Raw genomic sequence first — 26,875 nt, forward strand, 5'->3', positions numbered from 1 at the left:
AGTCACTCATTTGACAGTTGTCATTCATCTTAGATTGAGATGTAATTTAATAGTTTCATTTCAGCATGAAGATAGCGTCATCTAAAGTTGAGCCCAGAAAGATTTAAAGGTGTAACAGAGAAAATATTAATACTGTAAATAATATCTGTAGAGCTGCATGCGTTTATAAATCACACAGTGCCAAGTTGGAAGGGCGGCCTATGTAAAGAAGAAAAAAGCATCTTTGCTTGTATTCCCCTGCGGAGGTCAGCCTCTCTGCCACCCACACCAGCTCCAGAAGTGATGGCTACCGAGTTAGCACCATGCTCTCACTCGCCCTTATACCTGCTGGAATCACCTGCTCACACAGATATTGCTCAAGGTGTCTTTATACACATTGCAGGATACGAGTGCGAGGTAACCCGTAAAGGGAGGATGCAGTCCAGCAAGACGCCAGCAGCCCCACGACAGAGCAGCAACTCGGGCGTTTTATTCGGGCGTCACACCTCTCCCTGGGCCAAGCCATGTTGGTCGCCTGCCCAAACCCGACCTGCACAAAGCAGGGGACCATCGGGCTTAAACATGGCCTCTCTGGATCTCTTCCACCTTGCTGTCGCAGACCTCGTCCGGCATCACCACCATGAGCACGGCCTGCGCTGGCCGCCGCGGGGCAGGGAGGGTGGGCAGAGGCCGCAGCCCGACCGCGGAGCCGCCCCGGACAGGGGCCCTGGGCATCCTGTCGTGCGAGACGTGCTGGCCAGCGCGACTGAGCTCAGCCCCGCAGCACCGCCGGGCGCCAGGCCACCCCGGGCCCTCGGCGTGCACCCAACGAGGACCGGCCTGCACGGGGCCCGCCTTTCCCGCCGCAGGCCGGCCTGGTGGGGGAGGGAGGAGCGCCAAGGGAAGGGTGGCCGCTCCCTCGGGGCAACGAGGATTTCGCGACCACAAGGACCCCCCGGAGCACGGGTGGGGGAGGCGCGGCAGGAGGGGCGACGCCCGCCTGGTGCTGCCCGCCAAAACGAACGGAGTGGCGGGACGGGACGGGGCAGCACCGCGCAGACCGCTCTCCCGGCTGTCCCCCGCCTGCCGCGATGCCCAGCGACACCCCGGCCTTCAGCAAGCCCCCGGACGTCGCGGGCCCGGGGGACAAGGCGAGCAGCTTCGGTAAGGCGGCGGCCCCCATGGCGGCCGCCCCGGCGGACAGGGGCGCCGCTGTAGCGGGGAAGAAGCGGCCGCGACTGCCCAAGTGTGCCCGCTGCCGCAATCACGGCTACTCCTCGCCGCTGAAGGGGCACAAGCGCTTCTGCATGTGGCGGGACTGCCAGTGCAACAAGTGCAGCCTGATCGCCGAGCGGCAGCGCGTCATGGCAGCGCAGGTGAGCTGTGCCGAGCGGGGTGTGCTCCGCGCCCAGGGGGGGTCGGGCCCGTCGGAGCCGAGCGAGCGCGCCGAGATGCGGTGCGCTGCGAGACCGCAGCCGCGGGTAGTCTCGCCCCGGCCAGGAGCCAGGAGTTAGCGCTGCGCTCCTATACTACGGAGACTTCTGGCTGTATTTCTCGGAAGTAATTTAATTAATTTATTTTTTCCCCTATGAAAGTGGGAGATGCCCCAAAGGCGCGGCGGATTGCAGTCGGGGCCAGCGGCAGCGGGGAGCGGTCAGCTGCGCCCGCCGGGCACGGCCGAGCGCCGCTCCCCCGAGCCGGGGGACAGCTCTGGACAGCTCCGGGGGAGCTGTACAACATGCACGGACCACGACCTGAGTACCGCCAGTGGCCTTTTCCAGCTTGTTTTTAACTTGAAAATGAATAATCTAGCCAACAAATTGCTTATCGAGGATGTTTTGTGCTGGTGGTTCTAGACTCGGTGTAAATTGCATTTCCCGATGCTGTGGGTTCAGTTGAACGCATTTCTAACTTTCTAATGTTTTGGGGTCTTTTTAATGGCGTTGTTCGAAATTTTGTATGTAGCAGCTCCTCGCATAGCTCTGTAGATGGGTCTTCTTAAATTTCAACGAGTGCTCCGAGTATTCCGAGGGCTAAGAAAACCAGCGGTATCAGTTAAGGGTAGGATTAACATTTTCGTTGGGTAGTCTCGCTGAAGTCACAGTTCTGGCGTTGTAAATGTAGGGCTGCGTTAACAGTCATGATCTCTGTCTTGCACATGGCCCTACGGGCGTCCTGGGCGTGCAGTGGAGCGGCTGCTGGAACTGCTGAACTCTGAGAGGGGCATCGTTAAGGGCAAACGATCCCCTGCCGCGAAATAATTGACAAGGCATTAGAGTTCCTGGTGCGTGGTGAAGGGAGTGATACCAGACCCACCCACAAGTTTGGGATTGATGTACTCTCTGAGCTTCGTGATCCTGCCTAAAATGTATGTCGGGCTGGCAGGTTTTAAAAAGATAACCTGGATTAAATACTTCTCTGCTTTTTTATTCTGTTAATCAGTGCGGGTATTATCATACATCCTCAGAATGCAATGAAAATAAGTTTTCGTACATTTAAACAATTCCTCCTTGTTGGTGGTATGGCAGTCAGAAATTGTCGTTACACCCAGGTTACATGTGCTTTCTCTGCTTGGTGTGAACCATGGAAAAATAAACGTGAATCCCTTTGGTGTCTGCCTCGGGGAAGGGAGCACAAAAAGCAATGCTCCCCGTGCAAAGTGTCTCCCATCGACACAGACTCTTGCTGCTTAGCTGCTTCTGTCAGGCAATGGGTGCCTCCTGCTAGCACGCTCTGGTGATGGTCCTCCTGGAGGTATTCTCTTCCCTGCCTAGGGTGTGAAAGTAGCTTTGAAAGCCTCCCTAGCTAAACCTTATCTGTGTAGGAGTTATACATTGAAAGTCTGTCTTTCCCCCATTTGATATATTCCTGCAGTAAGCCGCTTGATGCTGGTGGAATTTTACAGGTCAAGGATATTGGCTTGTGAAGTCAAAGTTACAGTAGTGTTTGCAAGTTTGCACCTTCTGTATGGGATGTTTCTTATTGCTAGGGCTAATACTACCTAATAGAATTATACATCTGTATTAGGAAAAAGTGTGGCTGTTGAACATGAAAATGTAGGGAAGTCCTGTGCCAAATACCCAGGAGAATTTCTAGCACAAAAAATCCATGATTTGAGTTTGGAATCTGGGATAGATTTCCAAGGTTCAAGTAAAGATGAAAATCAGACAAGTAGCAGGGTAGGTTGCTGTAGCAATGTCATATATACTCCCCAGACACGTGTGGCATGGGTGGACAGATGTGTTAAATTGGTCTGCTAGTTCAGATGAGGCAGAAGGGTTGTCTGTAAGCAGTGAATATGATTTGTTTGCACCCATGTCCAGACTGTGTAGTCCCTAGAGTTTTGGCCAGTACTAGGTAGGCTTTGGAACATTGTCAGTATTGGGAAAGAAATAGGAAGCTCCAGCTTCTCCAGATCTGCCCAGCTATCTTCAAATGTGTATGATGCTGTCTGAGATGCTTGCAGGATGGTACCCTGCATTTGCCATGCTTCTTCCGTGGTGGTTCTCTCTGCGCAGTGTACTGTATGCTGAAATCTCCTTGAAAGGCATTTCCAGCCAAGAGCCAGCAGGGCTGCCTGGATAGAGCAGCAGCCTGCAGGTACAAACCCTCATGGAGGGCTTTATATTGATTAGAGGCACAGCACAACCCTGCAAGCAGGGGTTAACTTCTTAATCCCAGCAGCTGTGTATCAGCGGAGAGGAGGGTAGTGACTACACTTTCTACAGTGTGCTTGTTCCAAGAGCAGCTGTGTTGGGGGAGTGTAGTCAGTTGTAACACATCTTCATCTGGCCTCGGTGGAGGAAGATGTGTATGTCACCAGCATTTCATAGCCTTGTTAATGCATGCTTGGACACAAAATGGGGTTGGTTTTTGATAGCTTTACATACTTCTCTACCCACTGGCTGGACTGTGTGAAGTGCCTAGAGAGTAAGCCATGTGAGGAGTGGTTGAGGGAGCTGGATTTGTTCAGCCTGGAGAAAAGGGGGCTCAGGAGGGACCTTCTGCAACTGCGTGAAAGGACATTGTAGCCAGGTGAAGGTCTGCCTCTTCTTCCAGGCAGCGAGAGGGAATGGGCTCATTCTGGACCAGGGGAGGTTCAGGTTGACATCAGGAAGAATAGAAAGAATTCAAGTACTGAAAGGGGCTGCGCAGGAAGTATCCTTGGAGGTGTTCAGGAAACAATTGGACCTGGCAGTTGGTGCTGTAGTTTTGTTGAAAACTGGACTCAGTGGTCTTGGATGTCTTTTCCAACCTTAATGATTTTATGATCAGCGCTACTCTGCAGTACAGAGTAAAAACCAGCCTTGAATCTGAGTAGTTCATTGTTTCCAGTATAAATTGTGCTCAAAACCACAGAGAATGCCCTATGTCTTGTGTTTTGTTCCTAGGTTGCACTAAGAAGACAACAAGCTCAGGAAGAGGAACTGGGAATCAGCCACCCAGTGCCCCTGCCCAGTGTCCCTGAGACGTTTGTTAAGAAGAACAGTGGTGGCAGCTCTTGCCTCTCACTGGAAAGCAGCAGCCCAATGCACTCGACAAGCGCGGGCATGACAGCAGCTAGTACACCACCAGGTAAAGTGCTGGGAAGAGCGATGCTCACGGCTGGGGACGATGGCCAACATTGCTTATGCTTGCTCTTGACACCCATTCCCCTCTTTGCAGTGACAGGCTTATAGAGAGTCCTCTCCCCAACAACAGCATTGTGCTTTTGGTACAGTTAGTGGAAGGGAAGGATCCAGTATCAGTCTTTAATATTTTATTTGATTATTTTTACTTGAAAATCAAAATTTCTTTTACGCAGACTGGTACTGAATAAAATTCGAGAGAGTGTGTGACTGCAAGTAGGCAATTATGAGAAGCTTTTTTCCTTTGTCCCAAAGCATGTACTTCTGCTACAGTCACAGTAAGTGGGTTTTGGCTGTCTGTGTAGCTTCTTCAAAATTCAAGAGTTTTCAGAGCTGTATAGAAGACAAATACAATAGGTAGTATTATGGACACCAGCAGCAGAGATCTGCCAGCCTTACATGACCTGATGTGGTGGCACTTTGGTTGTGTGTGGCAAGGTGTGATGACCTACAAAAGAGTGATGTAATCCTTCTCTTTTACTACAACGTACTGTATTGCATTTAACACTTCTGAAACAAACCCCCTCCAAAAAAAACAACAACAAAGAACAGTATTTGTCTGTATGTGGAAGCATGGCTTAACAAAGATGGGATTTGAAGGTGCTAGGCAAGTGAAGACTCCAAGCAAAATGTTTTTTCCTATGCAAATTGCTTTTTCCCTTTTCTAACTATGCCTGTCAGATACAGTGATTGAACATATATAAGAAAGAAGAAAGGAGCTGGTGTAATTGATTTCTTGTGTACAGACAAAAAGCAAATAAATACAGATAAAAGGAAAAGGAAATTTCATTCATTTTTAATCACCTGTACACATGCCAGTAGTACAGCTGAATATACTTGCCAGATAGAAAGATGATTCTAAAGTGGGCAATGTCTTGCATTAATCAATAAAAGGACAAGCATGTCTGTGTTTGTCAAGTGACGCTGTTCTGTTTTGCAGGACATTAAAAGTATGTCAGATGAATTTGTTGGATCTAGTGCAGACAGGCAGTTTCAGACCATTGTAGAGGAATTTTGTTGGGAAGCTTTTAAAAGAACTGCTTAATAAAGCAATAAATAGCTTTTTATTGGCTTTTTTTGTTTTCATTATGTTAGTGTCACCTTTGAATTGATGCAGTTACTCCTTTCATATTTGCATTACTGCATGCTTTGTCTGTAGACATGGAAAAAGCTGGCTAAAGATTAAAGTAGTATATTCAGTAATATACAGAGATTGTGTGTAGCTCAGGAGAAGATCCTTGCTTATATAGAAAGGTGGAAGAATGAAATAATTCTACTGTTGACAAAACTGGAATAAGTTTTGATCTTAATACTGTTTTTAAAATAACAGTATTTAATTTCTTAATCCCATTTTAATAATTGCTAATTAATTAATTGAATTAAATTATGGTCTTTTAATGAAAAACATTGACTGAACGTGCTTAAGGCAATTCACATGCTTGAATAAGTACTTGAAAACATAAAACTGCCTAATTGTAAAGTAATTTGAATTGTTCTACTATTTTTGGTCTGTCATCTTTCTTACCATGGAATTTGAGCAATCTAAATACATTGTTTCTCAAGCATTTTACTGAATAACTAACTGTTGTTATTTGTGTCCAAATAAATAACTGTTTGTGAGTGACAACATTTGAAATACACAGCTTCATCTCCAGAGCAAAGGTATGTCACAAAACAAGACAGTGTCAATCTTGTTCACTAGAAATGGAAGCATCTGCAAATGGATAGGAAATCAAGTTCATAGTTTTGCTTTTGGGCACCTGAGTAGCAACAGACATTGTGCTTAGCTCAGAAGTGACTACACTGTATAAATAAAGTAACATCCCTCTTAATTTTGGTAGCTTCATCTGCTGAAAGCAGTGTAAGTACTTACGGATTTTGACTTGATACCAGTGACTGTGTGCTGACTCTGAAGCTGGAGGTGCTCTGTATTTTTCCAGACCAGTATGGTAACTTTGCAGTACAGGGCTGTACTGGTGAGGAATATAGCCTAAATATCCTCATGCTTCTATTTTTAGCATATAATGATCTTAACTTTTTCAGATGAGAAATTGCCGTGTGGCGTAAGTTCTGGCTTTAGATGTTAGGCTGTTTCATGACCAGGTACTTGATGGATTCTTGTATTGCTGTTGTATGATTTTATTACTACCCTAAACTGCAAGCAAAATGAGAGACCCCAACAGAGCAAGTGTCATTGTCTCAGGTTGGTAGGTTGAGGTGCTGATTTTTCAAGAATTTACAGTAATTATTACAAAAGCGAGCAGAGGAAGTGGAACCGTTCCTTGGAGGGGGAGTCAGGAGTTCCCTGCAAGTCCCAAGGGAAGCGGTGACTCCTGGGAGTGCAGCATGTCCTGTATGGCTCATATTAGATTGGCCAAGAGGTGATTTTGACAGAGATAATTCTGTTCTTCCTCTAAGGTTTTTGGCATATGAGGGCAGTTATTCTTTTGGTCTCCATCACATGGAGCATCGTTTACCAGCAAAGGAGTGATGTGTGAAAGAGTCACACAAATCAGACATAGTGCCAGAGAGAGAGTCATTCCTTGCTGTATCCATTTCATTAGCAGATCAGAAATAGTGTAACGCCTGGAGATCAGAGGCAGTTTTTCAGATGCCATTGTGACTCGCTGTTTTTGAAAAAGGAAAAAATGAATTATCGTGGTCATAGCATAAGTGTTTGACCATTAACCATGTTTATTTTGGATGGGAAGGTATGTTCCCACTCAAAAGCAAACTGGGAATTTGCAGGGTAGTTGGAAGGGAACAGACCATGGTTTCAGGACATTGAGAGAGTGTCTTACTTATTGAATTTGTTGTTCTGTGCATTTTCCCTTAAAAAGTTATAGACTGCTGAAAGAAAATACCATTTAATTCCACAGAGCAGCAGAAGTTGTTATCCCAGGGCATTTGATGTAATTGTCAGGTAAGTATATCTTGTTAGGTTAATAGATATGCAAAATTTAGGAAAGATTATTGTTGAAGCATGTAGAATGTGCTTTTCAGACATTCTCATTTTGTAACACCTTCGTGGTGTTATAACACGTCTCCTTTGCTGGTTGGTGTCAATTCAGAGCCTTTCTCATTCTGGTATTTGGAAGTCATGGTGGGGCAGAGAGCAGGGGCAGATGAGGTCACTAAACACCTTAGAGTATACTGTAAAGAAGAAAATTGCTCACACTGAAGGAAGGAGAATCCATTTTACCTTCACTTCATGATATTTAGTCCTTGTCACAGACTAAGGGTCGTGTTTGGCCTTTGGCCAGTGGAACGGCTGCAAAATAGATCACCAGATGACTAGAAGGTGCTGGAAATCATCTTTTCTTTCTGCTGCTCTGCACTGTTATTGGCCCAGTTTAGAAGTGTCCAGTATAGATGGGATTACTGTGTGATGCAAAAAGCCAGCTCCTGCTCCTGTGCTCTGTTGTGGTCATTTCCCTGTTGTCTTTGCAATGACAGCAGTGTTTAGGTGCCTTCCTAGTATCACTGATTGACAAACATAATTTTCAACAATTGTGAATAGTAAACTTGTATTTGTTATTTCCCTTTGTTACATTTATTATGTTTGGCAGAAACAAAATAGTATTCTTTTTTCTCTAAGTAGGTGGTGCCTTCACTTAAACTCCTCAGCAAATAAAAGGGGTTTTATCTCCTCATAAATACAGACCACAGTGGGGTCAGCAGTAATACGATGCCTAATGTATGGTGGTACTGAGATCCCTTTGAACCTAGTGCCCTAGCTGTCTGCAGAAACCCTACCATGCTTTCTTTACTCTTCCTTTACTTTCTTGATCACTGTATTGTGATTTCAAAAATTGATACCATGATCTTACAGCTGTTACGTTACACAAATGATGAGTTAAAAAAATTAGTTGTTATAATAGAAAAATGTCATAAGCTGGTTTAAAGAAAGGGAGAAATTTTGTTTTTGAAAGAAAGCTCTTTAACAGTATTTACAGTATAGTGTCATGTGCTGTCAGAATTTCAGTTTAATTAAAAAAACCTCTTTTTAATCAACTGATCATGTGGACGCTGCTGTGGCCATTTCACTATGAGAGTGCTTAGGGGTTGAAACAGGTTATCCAGAGAGGTTCTGGAGCCTCCGTGCTTGGGGAGGCTCAGAATTTGGCTGGATGGCATATAAGCAACAGGATTCAACTGGCTCTGGAAGCTGGCTCTGGTTTGAGTAAAGTTTGAGCCAGCTGGTCTCCAAAGATCCTTTCCAAACTAGACTGTTCTGTGAATCTCTGAAGTTTCTACTTGCTTGTGTTGACATTAAGTCAACACACTTAAATTTGGAAGTTCTGCCAGCTTCAATACTGTTAAGCATTTGCAAGCCTGTGAAAGAAATCTTAACTCTTTTGACCCAGTGATGGTCGATGGTAGATTTTTTTTTAACAAAGAATTAGCATTGTGGGGATTGACAGGTGGTGGAGGGGATTGATAGTTCAGGTGGCAGCAGCCTCAGCAAGGCCGAGCAGTAAGAAGGCAGCATTAGCTGCTTTGCCTGCCTGTGCCAGGCTGCATGCCCTCAGGGATTTTGATGGGTCTGCAGTGGTTACCAGTCCATATTCTGCTCTTCACTTTTCTCTTGGTCTCCTCCCAGCTAAGGATGATTTTCTCCTGTTGCGCTCATGGCTCCGTCTTTACCAATTTTAGTTGCTGGCTAGGGTCCTGCCAACCTCCTTCCATTGCTTCCTGGTGCTTTCCCCTGGCTTCTCTCAGAGTCAACAAATCTCTGTTCAGAAGTGAGGAATGCAGTTAAACATGACCTGTCTTTACTGGATTGTAACAGCTAGCAAAGAGAAAAGTGCTGTGTCCTTCACCTGTGAACAATCAGCAGCAGCAGCAGCAGCATTATAATCTGGTTTTCTCCAGTTCATTGCAGTTAAGATGGGAGAAAAATAATCACATTTGCATATGTCTCTTGTAAGAGTTTGTGAACTCTTGGATTGACATGATTGCCACAGCACAAGTTAGATTTGTCTTGGGAAGCAGTTGCTGGAAGTGGTCTTCTGGCTGTGTAGCAGTTTTCTTAGTTACTATCTCTTTCAAGCTGGACTAAGTAAATATTATGGGAGCTTTGATCAATCTTCCCTTGATTTAGGACAAAATTTATCCTGAATAGGCTTTTTTAATTCCGGAGTGATAAAAGTGTGCAGTGAACAAAGCACTCCACAGTGTGGTGGCTGCGGCTTGGTAATTTTCAATTCCTATAAACATAGCATGTTTTGCTCAGAGTTATGTAAAAAGGAGTTGCTTGTGAAGCAAGAAGGGATGGGCATTTCAGCTTCTCTCTGCTTCTTTGGGTTTGCTGTTCTTGGGAAAACAGTAAAGGAGTTCTGAACATCTCATTATAAAAGGACGTAGATAAATCTGAAAGGATAGAGGGAAGGGTGACAAAAATGATGTATTGCTTGTAGAAAAGGAGACTAAGGGTGGATATAAACAGTCTATAAATATTTGAGAGGTAATAATATGGAGGAGGGGGAGGGATTATTTACAATGCTTGAGACAGCATAACAAGGAGCAACGGCATGAAACTAAAAAAGGCAAAATTAAATTAGACACTAGACACTTTTTTTCCTAACTAGTAGTGCAATTAGCAACAGAGTGACCTGCATAAGGACAAGGGGGTAAGTGAAGCATAATCAGGAGAGGTGTTTAAGAGTGTGTTAGATTATGATCTCAAGTGATTAATATGGGGGTAAACTCTGATCAATGTTCAGGTTAAAGTAGATGACGGAAATCTCCTGCAGCTTTGTCATCTGTTGCATGATTCATTGCCTCTAGCCATTGTTTGACTGTGTTAAATAAATCATAATGTTACAGGGTTCTGCATCCCTGAATAAATGTTTCCAGTTAATTCTCAGTTCTCTTGCAAAGCTTGCACTTTTTCTGCTCCTCTTTCCAAGCAATATTCATTATTGCAGCTTTGCACGCACACGTGTGTAGGTGGCTGTGTTTTAACTGAGCTAATGTTTGAAGTGCTGTAAATATTCATTGAGTGAGGCTTGTCAAAAAGCTGGTATTTCTGTCATATTGGTGAAACAAGGTAGAACTCGAAGCAGTTCTCAAGTGTCTGAATTAAGAAGTTTTATTTTTCTTGTCAGGCTTTCAGTCCTGGGTGATGCTTCACTGGAACTGTAAAACCAAATAGAAATTATGAACAGATTTGGAAAAACCTCAGAGAAGATTACTTTTCTTTTTCTGTGCAAGTGGTATTCTGAACCTTGTCTAGGGCTACCTTCCCAGAGGCAAGGTCTGGAGAGAGGTTTCTGCAGTATGCCAGGGAAACAAGGGTTCCATGGATCAGTCATGACCTACTCTGATTCCCTTACTTTGAGAGGAAAAGGCTGCTCAGCCCTGAGATGGAAGAAAAGCACAGGAAGCTCAGCAGTTACTCCTATCCTTCTTTCACGTTTCAGATGAGATTTTTTCCCTCCGCAAAAGGACTTGGAGTGCAATATTTTTTTAAAAAAGGTTTTTTAAAGTTTTATTTTCAAAAATACTTCACTGTAGGGCTTTCTGTGTTCTCAGCATCTTGCTGTCCAAGTTCTTTCACACCACATGAGATTTCCATAAATCTGTGGTTAGAGCAGGATAGCTGCTGAGTGTTGTTTGCTGTGTGCTGGACAGGCTTTGCTGTGTACTATGTCCTAGCAGCAGATTCTCTTCCTATCTAAGGTAGCAGGGCTGGTCAGCACATCCAATTGTTCTTTGTGCCTTGGAAGCTCTTCCTCTGTTGCACTGGCATTTGCATATGTGCATTCAGATTTAGAATTATCTGTGTCAGATTATGCTTTCCATTTGTTATTATGAACACTGAGATAAGGAATGGAGCAGGAGCAGAAAATGTACTAGGAATTTCTAAGAATTTACTATCTGTGGGCACATTATTCACTATCTGCAGCTAACCACTTGTTCCCTTCTGTGTCCTTGAAACAGTTATTATAACCCTCTCTGAATGTGTGGGGCTCTTTGTTTTAAAGAAAAGATATAAGTGAGGAGTGAAGGAGTACTGCACGCTTCCCTAATTGAGCACTGATTTGATTTCTTGCTTCTTCTTTTGTTTCACATGCTTTCTTGTACCTTGAAGACTGCTTTCATTTGCTTAATTTACCAAACGACTTCCTATTTCAGCCTGTTCAACCATTTGCCATTTACAGTAGATTTCTCACTTAATAACATGGGAACTAAAGTGCAGTTTTGAAGGTTTCTTTTGTGGGAATGTTTTTTCATATGCTGCTTCTCATTCCTGTTTTATTGAACTTTACTAAACTTTCTTCTGAGTTTGAGTACCTGTTAGTCTTAATCAGAGTTGTGAACAGTTCCTTTACTTAACAGACACTGTTCATGCACATCTGTCCTGGGTTTTCTTGAAGAGCTTGCAGAGAGTTAGTTAAATACTGATCTTGATTTCCTTTGCAGTGAGATTGGATTTCTGATTTTTTTTTTAATTCCTGTCTTCAGTCTTTAATCATACTACTTTAATACTTACAGAATAAGCCACCATTTGGTTATTTGGATGTCTGTAGTAATGGGCACAGCTGAACCTGAGCAGGTGCTAAACCACTGTCGTTCCAATCACTGTGCATTTTGGTCAGTTATGTGTGAACAACATTCAGAAGTGATTACTTTGCATTTGCATTGAAGCAGATTTTGTGAGTGCAAATGTTGTTGCACCCATGCAACACTGGCAATCATGTTCAAAAGTTACTCAAATCTGTGTGATTCTTGTTGTCTCGCTGAGGCCTGCTGGATGTCTGCAGTTTTTCTCACTACTCTTGCATTTAGATTTTGCATCACATATTAGGTAGAGTTAAAAAGCCTTCCTGTTATTTCCAGTTGGTCTGTTGTAGAAACTTTTGGGTTTCTGTCATGATAATAGCTTATAACCAAGCATGGTTTCCAGCTAATTCCGACCATCGTCCTACTCCCTTTATTATTTTTAATGTGACCCACAGTGCTTTTATCCTAGTCATATTTCCTCCAAGGTCTCCTATCTTAAACACTTGTGAAGCTTTCCCTCCCTTCTAATGTTTTCTTTGATCTCTTGTTAATGACTTAAGTCCCTTTAGATTTAATCCACACAGAGTTTCTTTCTCTCTGAATTTGCTAGGTGTCTGGGCTGTTTTTCATCATTGTCCAGAAATCTATTTTTCTTTCCTAATTTCTTATAATTTTCAGTTTCTTCCTCTGTATTTTAAAAGTTGTGTATTTCCTTTTGTCTCCACTACTCACTTTAGTAGCATGTTGGATTTGGTAGCATGAACACAAAGAATTAACTATTTGCAAATTTCCTTCTCAAATCAGATATTTCAGGGTAAATAATAACATGTATACATAGATAGGCATATATAGCAGTCATACTCCCAGCTTTCAAAATGAGGATTGAAAATGGTCATTGTTTCTCATGCTCTTAATTTTCTGAAGCACTTTATTGGTCTTTATGGGTCTTGACCCTGTTAGCTGTTACAGATGCTAGTAACTTCGGATATGTAAATAATCAAATGTCTCAGTTTACTTAGACATATGGTGGAGCACTAATATAGTGGTTACCACCTTCACAGAGTCGAAGATTTTGAACATATTTTTTTCTTTACCAAAGCCATTCATATTTCTTTTGAATACGATGACTGTAGTTGTGTTATAATGACCAAAAGTGCAAGAAAAGAAAGAACAAGCATTACCCCTTAGCTCACATAAAAAGATTGACTACTCTGCTGTAATCAGTGACAGAGACATTGAAAGTTGAATTTGCTGCTGTAGATACTTTATTGAAGGTCTGGAGCTTAAAATTAATTGTGGAAATAAAATATTATTTTCTGTAGGTTTTATTTCTACTGCCATATTAGGAGGATTGTTAAGTTGCTTACTAAATGTTTGCAGCAGATCATTTTTATTAAGTGTACACTAAATGTGAACAAAATGTGCCTTCTCCAGTTCTACTGAAATCAGAGGTATTTCAGCTTGTTAGCTGGATCTGGTCTAGGGCTCTGTGTGGGACTGAGAAACTACCTATGCCAAGCTGCAATTTTCTGGATGAAATTGCTCTCTCCTTGGGTTTTTTTGCTTCGCACAAATCACATTTTCTTTTGAAAAATACAGGTTTGTGTGAAGATTAAAATTAACCTAAAATCTTGAAGGGTTTTGAATTGTGTTAGAAATGCACATACAGAATTAGCAATCATTTCACACATTATGGAATAGTAACTCTACATATGGAAGATAGGAAGAAATGCTCAATAATTATTTTCTGGTCCTTGCTTTGAGAAAAGACAGGTAGTATCATAGCTGTATATGGAGATGGTGGCATTCCAGTTCCAGCAGGAACTAAAATCAGCAGGACTGGACAACTCATAGGCAGTATTAGGAAGAAAACAGAAAAGAACCAGCTTGACTGAGAATATGGGAAGTCTCCCTTATTGGAAAATACTCAAGAGCTGCCTGGACACAGTCCTGTACAATGTCTTGTAGGATGACCCTGCCTAAGCAGTGTCTGTGGATCAGGTGACCCACTGCCATCCCTTCCAACCCGACCCACTCTGTGATTTCCAGTAAGTCTTTCAACACTGAGCAAGTTCCTAAATCTTGAAAGTAAGATGGTGTCATGCCAGTGTTTGAAGAAAAGTGAGTGTGGTAGGATAGGTGGCTGCAAACCTATCAGCCTGAACCACCTTTTTTGAAAATAGTGGAACAATCCACAGGAAAATTAAATATGCAAGAAGAAGAGGGATGCAGCTGTTAAATCATGCACACAACATGAATTAACAGAAGTTTATGAGTAAAGATTCAGTCCAGTTGGTAGTCTTCTATTGTTACAAAATTGTTTGGTGAAGTGACATACTGATGCAGTTACAAATCCTGCAAGGCGTTTGATTTTTGTATCCCCTGGCATCTTGATTAGGAACCTGAACTGACAGAAAAACAGTATTGTATGTGTTACATGGTTTTAAGGAAAATGATCCTATTTGTTTGTAGGTCTGAGTGGGCAGTTTTAACACAGTAGTGTTTCTGGGGGCATCTCACAGGGACCTGCTCCTTCCTGTAATCATCCCACTGCTATCTTGGAAGGAAATTTGGCATCATCCCAGTCTGTGTTGGAAGGTGATGTAAAGGTACATGTAGTGGCAAGCACTGCAGAAGACAAAAGTACACTACAGGGAGGCTTGGTTAGATGATTGGTCACAAGCAAGCAAGAGCCATTTTAACCCATACCAGAAGTGAAAAATAGAGAAGTCCATCCTGAAGAAACACTGTCTTTGCACATCTGGTGATCCTGGGGAGTACTGTGCTGAATGTTAATGGTTCCTGGTGAAAGAGAATGAGCAAAAATTGGCACAGTCCTAGCTGGGCAGGTGTGTGGTTGGGGAAGACCAGAAAACATGTACTGGAGTAAAAGTCGACAATTTATTTTACACTTTAGTGATCCTCTTAGATAACCATTAGTTGATCTCCAGTATGATTGTTCTAGTTGCTCATGCCTTTGCCAGACTATGCCGGTTAAAGTTTTCTGTGGTATTTCATGGGGTAAGTTTGATGTTGTGAGGAGCAGCAGCACAGGGGATGCAAAGTCCTGCGAATTCACCATACAGCTCAAGAAGGCCTATAGGAAATAACCCTTCGTTCTGAGGTCTCTCAGCTTTCCCTGAAATGTGTTGTCCCCACTGTATAATGTTTATCCTAGAATGCCTCTGTGGCAATTTTTGTTGTTGTTAAAATCTGTTGTCCCACTTAGAACTGGTTTAGCCCTTCAGAAGAGGAACTAGGTAAATGCCATTTTGTGCAAAGACCACTCTGGAGTTATTCCTAGAAGGGAGAAAAAAATAATATTAATTCCTTCCAGATGGAATTGGGTTCTTCCAGTCAAGTAGCCCTTGAGAAGCATGCCCTGTGCCCACAGACATTGCTGCCATTATGCAGCTCCTCGCTGATAATGGCTGGCTGAACTGAACCGTCCAGCACAAGGAATTTTTCATGACACCCATACAGCCCTAGCTGTCAGACCCACTGCAGGAAAGCTGCTATGACTGGTTGTTTTGTCTTGCTGTGATGAGAGGAGGTGACAAGCATGGTAGGAATTAGCAGGTGATGAGGCACAGCCATGATAAAGAGTTGGAATAGATTGGTCCTTGTACACTTGGGTTCCAAGGAAGAGGCCAGAGGCCTACAAGAGGCTTGGAATCATTAGACCACATACTTTATGTCTTTTAAATGTGCATTCCTGCTTTGAGAACAATGATGAATATTTCTGGTGAGGGTTGGAGAAGTGCTGTGGTGCCCTTAAGGTGCTTTGGCTAGGCTATATATTCCTAACTGGGAGACCTAGCTGCTGTTAGCCTTCATGTCTGATATGGCTGGCACTTGATATTTTTCCATCTCTAACAGATGTTAGAGCACTTCTCTGTACCCAGGGCTGTCTGGAAAGGTAATCTGAACGAAAAAGAGAAAGAACCACCAGATTTCATGTTTGATCTCAGCATAGGGCCATAACAATGGCAGTTGATGGAGAGAGGAAGTTTCATAGTTCTCTGAAAAGCTTTCTGGTCAGAGCAATTGGGAGTGCTGCAGATATGGCTTTCCATAGGAGAACGAGAGTAAAAGAGCCCCATACATCTCTGAAACCAGGTTCCAGGACGGGTACAAGGACAGTCCCCTCTCCTGCTCGGCCTATGTTTGTGGGCTTGTCTTGGTTGCAGGATGGTCTCCACCTCCCCACTGTCTGAGAGGCAGCCCAGACTGAAGGGCCGGGGATCTGCAAACTGTGCAGAAACACAGAGAGGGTTTTATCTTCACAGCAGTGCCTGGAGTAGCTACCTCTTTACCATTTGAATTCAGGATTGCTTTTAGGAGTCCAGGGTCTCCTGGTTCAGTCTGCTTTTAAGGGAGAAGGCTTTCACTGACTGTTTTGAAAGGTGTGACTCTGCATGACTTGTGCTACAGCATTTCATACTGTGCACTTTTAATCCAAATTAAACACCTACCTGATCATTGATGTTTCCGTGTATTTGTCACAATGTTACAAAAGGATCTCAGATTTTCTGATTCCTGGGAAGTTTGTTTATTTAATTACGCAATTCAAAAGCACCAAAACCTCTTCTTTGTACTGCAATTTCCTAAGTCATACTTTCTTCAATATGTCTTTGCAGATAGGGATGTGAGTTGAGGGTTTTATACATACCAACACCTAAAAGAAAGATCTTAAGATAAAGCACCCTCTGGAGTATATTGATAAATAGCGGACTAAGGGGAAGGATATCAGGGCATTATCTCTCCTCAAGTTTTCTCAAGTGCCCTGCTTCTCTACCACCTCCAGTTCTAGTGCTCTTAGGAAGAACAGGGAATAGTATGTGTCCTTGTAGTACCCTGGGGCTGTTAGCTGAAACAGATAGTGCTGATCACTGCCTGCTCCTTTCCTGGGAGCTTTGAGAGTAATGAAGACAAAATCCTAGTTCTTTGCACATTCACATCAGTATCTATAAAGGACAATCCGTGTGAATGTCATATTGTACCAAATTTGTCTCTTGAAATTATACTGCATTAACCAAAGCTGTGAACGGGGGGTGGGGTGGTTTGTGTTCTGCGTATGGAAGGAGCAGTAAATGGACTTCTGTGTCAAGGGCAGGGATCAGCAGGTTACAAGGCTGCAAAATAGACGCTGTGCAGGAAGAGGGGGAAGAAAAATGGTGGCAGTGGAGGGAGAGGAGAGCAGCTGGGATTTTCTCCTGAGCTTGATGTTCTGGTTTAGCTGCTTGTTGCTGTCATGCTCCTTAAATTCCCACTGAGAGACTCCAGTCTTTTCCCACTTCCTTCCTTCTGTTACTGAAGGGGTTTGCTTTCTGTTCCTTACTTTATCTAAAGCAGGTAGTGGGAAGAGGGAAAATGTTCACGTGTAGTATTTTGTACCATATCACTATGCAAGGTACAAATAATAAATCACAGACTACATGCTCAGACAATTTACTGCCAGCTTTTGTATATGATGTGACAAGTGCTCAAAAGGTCAGAAAAGCTTCCTTAACAAATTTGATAAGATAATGCAGTGAGCTGTAACATCATGAAGTCCTGGGGGCCATAGACCAGAATAGAAGAAATAATTATGCATGGTAATGGGTAATTACAGATAATGGCCTTTTTTGGGGGTGGCAGAAAATTACACAACCCCACAGCCTTGCCTGAAATGAGCATTGTCTAGCACATTAACTTTATATCAAGCTAAAAGTTCAGTGCTGGAACCAAAGATATTCCACAACTTCTAATGGGAAGAGAACAGAAATACTCCTCTCAAAGACAGAGCAAGCGTGTGGGTTTTGTTCTTTGGGAGGCAGCGTTTCTCAGCAGAAAGTAATAGTGCCAGCTTTCTTTGACATCTGAAATAACTCTGTCATGATTGTCTGGTGGGAGAAACACATTGTACCGGAGTTTCTGATTATGATGTTAGGGAGTGATTTCACACTGACTTTGTTCAAGGCTACTGTCCAACCTCAAAGCCAGATATGAATTGAACTGAACTAATGCATTGCAAGACTTCATGTTGTTAAACTGGCTTATAGGAGCATGTCAATGCTTTACATACTGAGCAAGGAGAAATTGTCAGGTACAGATACAAGATTCTTTTAACATATGAAGGCAGGTGTTTCCTGACTGAATATTTTTTTTGGTGTATTTTAGTGGTGTAGCTGTCCCTGCTGCAGAAACTGGGTTGCAAGAAGTATTAAAACTGGTGGAAACAGTCACTCTAAATTGAAAACTGCAGGAAGTGTAAACTTACCACTAGCTGAGCTTTGCTTACTGGGCAATGCTTACCTGCTCCTTCAGTCACTGTGTTACTTGAGTAGTCACAGTTCTGTATTTTCAACAGCAGAGCTGTGTATGTGCAGAGTCTCTGTAGGCATAGAAAAAAAATAAAAACTGTTAACCACTGGTTTATATGAGAACACATGCCGATAAATGGGGGTAGTGAAATTCTCTTAATTGCCAGAATGCATATACAAATCCCTTTTCTGAAATACACAATCAGATGGAGACAAAATTGGTCTAACACCACATGGCTAAATTGAACCATGCTACAGCATGCTCCCTGACATTGAAATGTGGCTCTGCTGTTCTGATTTATAGAACAGTTACTGGTGTACATCTGACAGAAATAAGCTGACTAATAATCTCCCCCAGATTTCTGAGTGGTCCAGTAACCATTCCCAGTAGGTACTTCGATGCTACCACCCTGTTTTACATGCTAAGAAATTCTGATAGTATGGACTCTATGTCATTTGACCTCATATCAGAGGCTCAGCCAGACATACTTAAATTACCATTGCCAGCATATAATAAGATGTAAAACTGGCCCTTAACAATACCAGTAGGATAGAAAATACTCCATGGTTTTATTCAGCCTTCAAGTTTCAGTGTTTGTACTTCTCAGTATAACTGTCCTTAAAAACACATTTGCATCAGTGAGAAGGAGATGGTGATGAAAATTCCTGTAAATTACCTGACCTTTCTCCTCCCAAATGATCTATATGCTGGCCTCTGCGTTGATTTTGCCATGCATATCCGCAATTTGTGTAAATCGCCATAGCTTTATTGAGGTAAATGGTCTGAGACTGGTTTACATTAGCTAAGGACTGGGCCAGTGTTTTTCACCATGCTCTGCTAAGCGAAGGCAGGAGCCCATCATAGGTTACTGAATGTAAAAGACATATACCTGTAACTGACCCCTAGTACTCACCTTCTTTAAACGAAAATACCAGCCACCCTGAAATGAATTACTGGTTAACTACTATTAATATGCCATAGAGCTGGAGAGTTGTCTACAACAGTGAAAGATCAATACCAGTATTTATTGTGCATCATATTGATCTTCTATGAAAGAGTGGGCCATATTTTACACTGTGTACATAGTGCAAAAAAAGTAGCATCGGTTCTCTACAGGAATTAGTAAAGATGTAGAAGAGAACTTAGAGATCCAAGGGCACAGCTTGGTACTGAGAGGTACACAACAGGTACTGTTGTCTTCGGTGCAAGAGTGTTGCTCACAGATGGGGCCAAATAATGGTAGCCCAAACCAGATAGGAGATGGAAAGAGAAAAGAAGGATAAGGATTTTTTCTCCTTCTTAATGCAGCAGAATACTGCCACTGCTACTATTCAGGAGGAAGCTGTAGCACTAACAGCTTCTAGAATGTCACAGAAGCATCAGGAATATCAGGAATGCTTGTGTGATTTGGTGGATAGCTCTGGGTAGGTTTCTGTTCCAGCCTAGCGCATCTTGTCCCATGTGCATAAGACCTTTCCAAAAGTTGCAACAGAACCTGTTACTTTCTCCCTCTCTTCCTTTTAGTGCTGGCACCCTGGGGTGGCTGATCTGCCCTGTGTATTAGAGAATCAGAATCACAGAATAATTTAGGTTGGAAAAGACTTGTTAAATGGTTGAGTCCAGCCTTTGACTCATCACTAGCTTGTCAACTTGACCGTAGCACTAAATACGACATCCAGTCATTCCCTGAAATTTTCCAGGAATGGTGATTCTACCACCTCCCTGGGCAACCCATTCCAGTACTTAACAACCCTTTCCCATAACGTTCTTTCTGATGTCCAGCCTGAACCTTCACTGGCACAGCTTGAGGCTGTCTCCTTCATTCTTCCACTTCGTACTTGGGAGAAGAGTCCAAGCCCCATCTGGCTACAACCTGATTTCAGGTTCATGTTCAGCTGCTGTCAGCAGCACCCCCAGCTCCTTTTCCTGTGGGCAGCTTTGCAACCACTCTGCCCCAGCCTGTGGCACTGCCTGGGGTTGTTGTGACCCAAGGGCAGGACCCAGCACTGGGCTTGTTGAACCTCACACCACTGGCCTTGGGCCATGATCCAGCCTGCCCAGATCCCTATGCAGAGCCTTCCTGTCCTCCAGCACATCAACACTCCCACCTTAGTGTTGTCTGTGAACTGACTGAGGATAATCTTGATCCCCTCACCCAGATCATGTAGGTGTAAAAAGACCTCATCTTCCTGGTGCTAGTATTTTAATGGGGAGTAGTAGCCCTTCTAATGATGCACTGTAAATCAAAAGACACTGCAGAGATTTCAGAAGAAGCTGTGCATTTGTGCAGCATAATATAGCCTTGTGAGGAGTTCAGCAGGTGACTGCCTTGCATGTCTCTGTCATGTGAAATCTGTAACCCGGCAAGGAATGTGTTGGAGGATTTTGCTTTTGGCTTCTATTTTGCAACATTTAAAGCAGAGCAGTTGGAATGCAGCTTTATTTGAGAGGTAAATTTAGGGAGGGGAGTCAAGATTGTGCTGTGCCTGTGGTCTAAGTTCTGGTTTTGTCAGACACAGACAAAAGGATCTAAGAGTCTTGCCCAGAAGCAGAATAAGAACAACTGAAAATATGAAATGAAAGTGCAGAAATTCTGAAAAGTCTTCTGTGGCATTGCAGGCACTTCTGTTTTGTGTGCAAATTTGAGGAATACTCCCGATAAACAAGGTCAGCTGACATGGTTCTGCAGAAGAATCAGGTGCAGGAGGCATAAAACAGTGTTTGCTAATAAATAGTTAATTGATGACAACAAAAATGTCAGCAAGAACGGAATAAGGGCGCTGTGTAATTCAGTGACCTGAAAGGAGCTAGTCCGTGATTACAGAAAGCTTTCATTATAGCTGAAGGAGTGAAACAGAGTTGCATTGTAAATGGCAATAATTGGTAAATGTGATGACTGCATCTAGTATGCAGCTAATACACGAATGTTATGATTCTGAGAAACTGGTATGCCACCATATTCCTTCTACAGGTAAGAAACCAAGATACAGGTACACCAAGAGAAAGATCCGGAACAGACTGGGCCTGCCTGAAATGTCTGTTTGGGCTATTATCTCCTGTGTGCCTGTTGCCCATGTTGCTTCATGTCCATACCAGTAGCTCTTGGGAGCTCATCCATATTCTTTAAGCCACATTTTTCTCTTCTCCACAAAACAGTTGGATACTGTCATGGGGAGAAGAGGAGATCCTTAACAGAGAACTGGTACAAGGCAGGGTCACAGACATGCAGAGTCAGAGCTGCAGATATGGAGGGATTTGGATATTTGTTTTTTTTTCCCTTGTAAATGTATATATAAGATGTGGCAGTTTTTTTGTTGTGTCTGGTTTGGGATTGAAACTGATGCCGTGTATGAGAGAGAGCTTGGGTGTGCAATAGTACCAACAAGCACCTCATATTTTTCACGCTTGCAAATATTGCAAAGTATGGGTTGACAGTGAAGTTGGGAAATCATGGTTTCTCATTGTCTGAGAAGCATCCCCGTCTTAGGGAATAACAGGGAGGCAGACCTTGCCTGTAGGGAGTGCAGCCAGCTAACCCCTGGTCTGTAGGCACTCCAGAGAGCATGCAGCAAGTAACTACCAATTCCTTTCTCTTCCTCCTCTTTTTATAGTGGTGGGAGGATCTTGTTCTGCTCTGTGATTTTGTAGGTACAGGAGCTAAATTTGGGTGTGAAGGCTCAGCAAGGATTGAGGACCTTACAGTTCACAGGTAGTGTGTGAGTTTCTGGGACACCTTGGCTGGAGGGCATGTTCAGAAAGTGTTCTCTCACCTTCAGTGAACTGGCTGGGAGGAGTCATTCTGTAGATAGAGCCTTTCTTCTAGAGAGTTACGAGAGACTTGGCACACTGTTGCAGGTTAAAAAGTAGTAGGGGACTGCAAAACTAGTTGATACATAAATCATTATTCCCATCAGTTGATACTGATTGAGGATTCAGAACATTGTCTTTACCTGCAGTTGGTTTTGTCTGGTGTTTTGCAGTCTGTGGCGTGTATAGGTGGTAGTCTTAGATTCTGAGTAGCTGTTGGTCCACTTGAGTTTCCACCAAACACTTAGCCGTGTTTAGCTTTCATCTTCTACCTCTTCTTATTTACCACTCTTCGTCCAGCCTTTGGGAGGAATAGTGGTTCATTAGAAGGTGAAAGATAATGGTATTTTTTTCTTTTCCAGAGGGACGGATGCTCATTCAGGACATCCCTTCCATCCCCAGCAGAGGGCACTTGGAGAGCACGTCTGAGTTGGTTGTGGACTCCACCTACTACAGCAGTTTTTACCAGCCGTCCCTGTATCCTTGTTATAACAACCTGTACAACTACTCCCAGTACCAGATGGCAGTGGCCAGTGAGCCTTCCTCAAGTGAGACAGGGGGTACAATTGTAGGGTCGGCCATGAAGAACAGCCTTCGAAGTCTCCCAACAACATACATGCCGAGCCAGTCAGGAAAACAGTGGCAGGTATGATCTCCTCTTTGCTGGTTTCTGCAAAGCCAGAATAATATTCCAGGGTGGCATTAAGGCGCATTTTAAGAAAGTTAGACAAAATGGGTGATTGCAATGCAGCATAACAAAATCAATTACATAGTTGGACGGGGATAATGGTATGGATAAATTGCCACAAGCGCAAAGGGCATTAACTTGATTTTATCTTCTGTATTATGTGACAGAGCATTATGAATTGTTTTCCAGAAAAAAGAGTCCAACTCAATTGCTCAACATAACATCCTGAGAGTCTCAGGAGTAATTTCTGGGTGGCTTTGCTCTTGAGAAACGTGGGTTTTTTCCATATTTCACATATTCCATCTGAGGCACTGAGATGACCCAGGAGACCATGCTGTTGTGCAGTGGTTTAGGTGCAGTCATTTTAATGTGGTGTGGCATATTGCTAGTTGTGTGTTCTGGCAGTGGCAGCTCCAGAGCCTGTGATTTTGACTTGTGTGGTTCAGGTTACAGGCAGTACCTGGGAGGTTCAAACCAGAGCTCTGTCTACTTCGTTAGGATATAAAGCAAATCAAGCCCTCTCACTCTAGGACTTGATAATCCTAGCCTTCAACTCAGTACCAGTCAGAAACTGGAAAAAGGGAAAATCTGCCAATGTGGTGGATTCTTGGCAAAGTGGAAACGTTTCAATGACTCTGGGACTGTTTGGTTTTGGACTGCAGAGATACATTTTCTGTCTGAGACTGAACTGATAAGGCTGTACCCTCTGAGTCTGTGTATGCCTGTGTCCCTTATGTAAGGACAGGAGAGGGCAGACCTCTTCTGTAGAGCATCAAGGCAGGGCAGGCTGCTTCTGCAAAGGCTGTGTTGTGAAACCACTCAACAATGAAATGTCCCCCAAAACCTCCTTGTGTAAGTGAACAGGTCATCCTGTTTGCTGACAGAGAGTTTCTCTAGCTGGGTCTCTCTGGCACAGGGTCCAGCTCCAAAAGGGCATTTTAATTTTTGATACCGAGGAGCTGAAACTAAAGCCAGGGTGATTCCCATTACTGCAATTACAGTTAATTATTATTCCCTGTCCCTTTTTCGGCTGCGAGTGCAGCTGTATGATAAAGAGCTCTCTCTCTTCGTTCTGTGGTGCAAGCCCATGCTATGAGAGCTTTCTTCTCTCAGTGTGTTGGTACATGAAGGTACACCTTTCCAGCTGATGGCATCCTTGCCAGCTGATTAATTAAATCAGGCCAAGGGGAAAATTAGTCAAGGCAAGTTACAAGATTCTGTGCATGGTAATGGGGTGAGGTGCTAAGTACTTTTTCAGCTCTTTCATTTTGGTTGATTTGGTTAGCCTGGTATAGAAGAGTCTTTCAAATAGGTTACTTCTCAAGCATCTGCAGCACTTAGCTTGCTGATGCATGGAGACACCATCACAAGACAGGTGAAGGGTGGTTTGCCTTTGTGAAAATAATGTTCTTTCAGGCTGCTAGTCGTACGCTTCACCTGGCACAGACTATTTGAGGAAGAGCTACATATGTTACAACATGTTAAACCTTGGAATGAAGATGTGGTGTCCTCAAGATTCTGTTGTCATGTACTGTAATTTATATAAAAAGTCTTGGCTTATAGAGTCTCTGTCACACTTGTGAGATCACCTGTTGCTTGTGGAACCTTTGCCACCCCTTAAAGAAATAAAAAAAAAACCTGCGTGGTTTCCATAATTCTTCTCTTCTGGCCCTGCAGAAGCTAACTTCTGCTAAAGCACCATTCAAATTAATGAGATCTTGAAGAGGCAAGTAAGGAAGAAATGACATGGTTGTTGTCAAAAAGGACAGTTTTCCTTCCCACCAGCAGGCTCAAAGCTGTGGGTGTCTCTTGTAGGATATATCACATGATTCCATTCACCTTTATGTGAATTTAATTATCTACCACATAAAAGATTTTAATTTGTGCAAAGCAGACCTTTTGGGATCCCTCAGTGCTGTTTTGGTTAGATGTCCAAGCAGAGAGAGTAAAGGTGATGCTTTTTGCCTACAGAATTGTCTTTCCAGCTTCTGAATATCCATTTCTCCTCTGCAGTAGGGCAGGGTGTAGTTCAAGGTCGGTGTTATGTAACTTACAAGCTGTTAGCTGTTTCTCAGACTGATCTGCAAGTAGGATTGTTATTGCTGGGAGAGTTCTGAGTCACAGGGTTTGCATACTCTTACAACAGCATAACATTGCACAAATAATCATAAAAAGTTTTAGTTAAATGCTAGAAAACGTTTGAAAGCAGTGGGTGCAGTGATGCTGAGGTTGTAAAACCCTGGCACTGAAGATGGCTTGTTGTAAGGGGTCTCAGGTGCTGCACGTGGTTGTACCTCAATTCTGTACCTGCAGGTTACCAGCAAGGGAAGAGCACAGAAATAGTGATAAATGGAGGACGAATAAATAATGAGCTTTTATGTCAAGTGCAGTAAGGAATTAAAGGAGAGTTTCTTTCAAAGCATGGTCCGAAAAGGGGAATCAGACTTTACTTACACCTTCAGGAGGTTTTGCTGGCAAACCTGTGCATGCTTATCCTCCTCAGAGGAAGCACATAGTTCTTACCTACACAAGGACTTCTGCTGGGCTGCTTGTGCTGAATGAATTTATTTTTACATGTATAGGCTTTCTTAAACCAGAATCTAGTAGGAATGCATCTTCTTATCTGATTTGTATTGCTGTATTGGTTTTGATCAAAGTTTTTGATCTTTGTTTCTTTGCCAGAATCATAGCTGGGCAGTGCCTTCTGTAACCAAATTAGGACACCTTGCTAAGGTGTGAGCTCACAGGAGGGTTTCTTTGATAGTAGAAGTCACCAGTGTGCTGATTGGAAAGTATTCTGGTTTAAGCTGGGTAGACAAGATACCTGATTTTTCCAGGCTCACTTGGTGAAGACTCACAGATCCTAGATTAACTTCAACCACACAGGGAGAATTGCATATTTAACTTCTGGACACAGACAAGGCCTTGAACAGCCCAGCTGTCTGCTGTTTCAGAATTTAGGGAGCAAGAGAGAATAGCCAGGGAGGAAACATGTGAGTATGTGTGGGATGAGATTGAGGATTAATGCATCATTGAGCATTGGCAAATAAACTGAATCACTGAATCTTTAATGTAGATTAATGTCAGATTTCATTAGTCTTTGTTCTTTGCAGAGGCTAGCATGCTTGAATGGATTCATAAAGGTGCAAATATTTTATGTATTTCTCTGTAGGTTTTCCTCATCTATATACAGTCACAACAGAAGCTGTATCCATTGTGATTTGATAAGCATAATGAAGATTATTGTTTTGGTTGAGACTCCTTTGGTCATTTGTATTCTGCTGCTCTTTCCAGCTCTAAGGCAGATCAGATATGGCTGTTGTTGCACCTGAGGAAGAGACAAACCTAGGTTGGTAGGAAATGTAGCGGATTTGGTGGTTACTGTTCCTCTTCTTTCACTCCAGTCCTGTGTGGAGATCTGGAGTCTCCCCTGAAGCTCTTGCAATTGCACGTTACAATGGGAATTTGTATGTATTCCATCCAATTAACAGTAAAATCAGTTTGCCAACATAAGTTCTGCAAGTCAGAGTGGGTTGGTGTAATTAAAAGTTGGTGCTTCTGAAACTGGTCTCACTTCGCAATAGGAGAATATGGGGTGATTGCAGCCTTTCCTATCACAGCAAAAGTAAAACTTTGATGGACACGTCAGGATTTAATCAGACTTGATTTTCTAAGCTCACAAACTACTGGCATGTGATCCACAACACAAGTCTAATTTGGACTCATTGTGAGTCAACATCATCCCCAAAAAGATGTTAGAACTTCTGGTCCATACAGCTAAAGCATTAAAAATCAGTGATACACACTGGTCCTCACAGAGCTGGGGACGAGTGGCTGCTTTTTCTTTGTTATTCTGGTAATCCCAGGGATCCTACTCCTGGAAAAGGTTAAGGGTGGTGTGGAAGTTTCGGACACATTTCAGAATTCCCTTCCCTTCCCTTCCCTTCCCTTCCCTTCC

General features: G+C 43.1%; 1 protein-coding gene across 1 annotated transcript in view; it reads left to right on the top strand.

Annotated features, from left to right (window-relative positions):
• Positions 1-1,070: 1,070 nt before the first annotated feature.
• DMRT1 (doublesex and mab-3 related transcription factor 1) overlaps positions 1,071-26,875 on the top strand; it is a 56,230-nt gene continuing 30,425 nt past the window's right edge. Inside the window, exons 1-3 of the mRNA XM_033085866.1 lie at positions 1,071-1,355; positions 4,371-4,554; positions 22,592-22,875. Of these exons, the coding sequence (XP_032941757.1) occupies positions 1,071-1,355; positions 4,371-4,554; positions 22,592-22,875 (753 nt within the window). The remainder of the gene's footprint in view (positions 1,356-4,370; positions 4,555-22,591; positions 22,876-26,875) is intronic.

The sequence above is a fragment of the Catharus ustulatus genome, chromosome Z, assembly GCF_009819885.2.
Source record: "Catharus ustulatus isolate bCatUst1 chromosome Z, bCatUst1.pri.v2, whole genome shotgun sequence".
Taxonomy (NCBI): domain Eukaryota; kingdom Metazoa; phylum Chordata; class Aves; order Passeriformes; family Turdidae; genus Catharus; species Catharus ustulatus.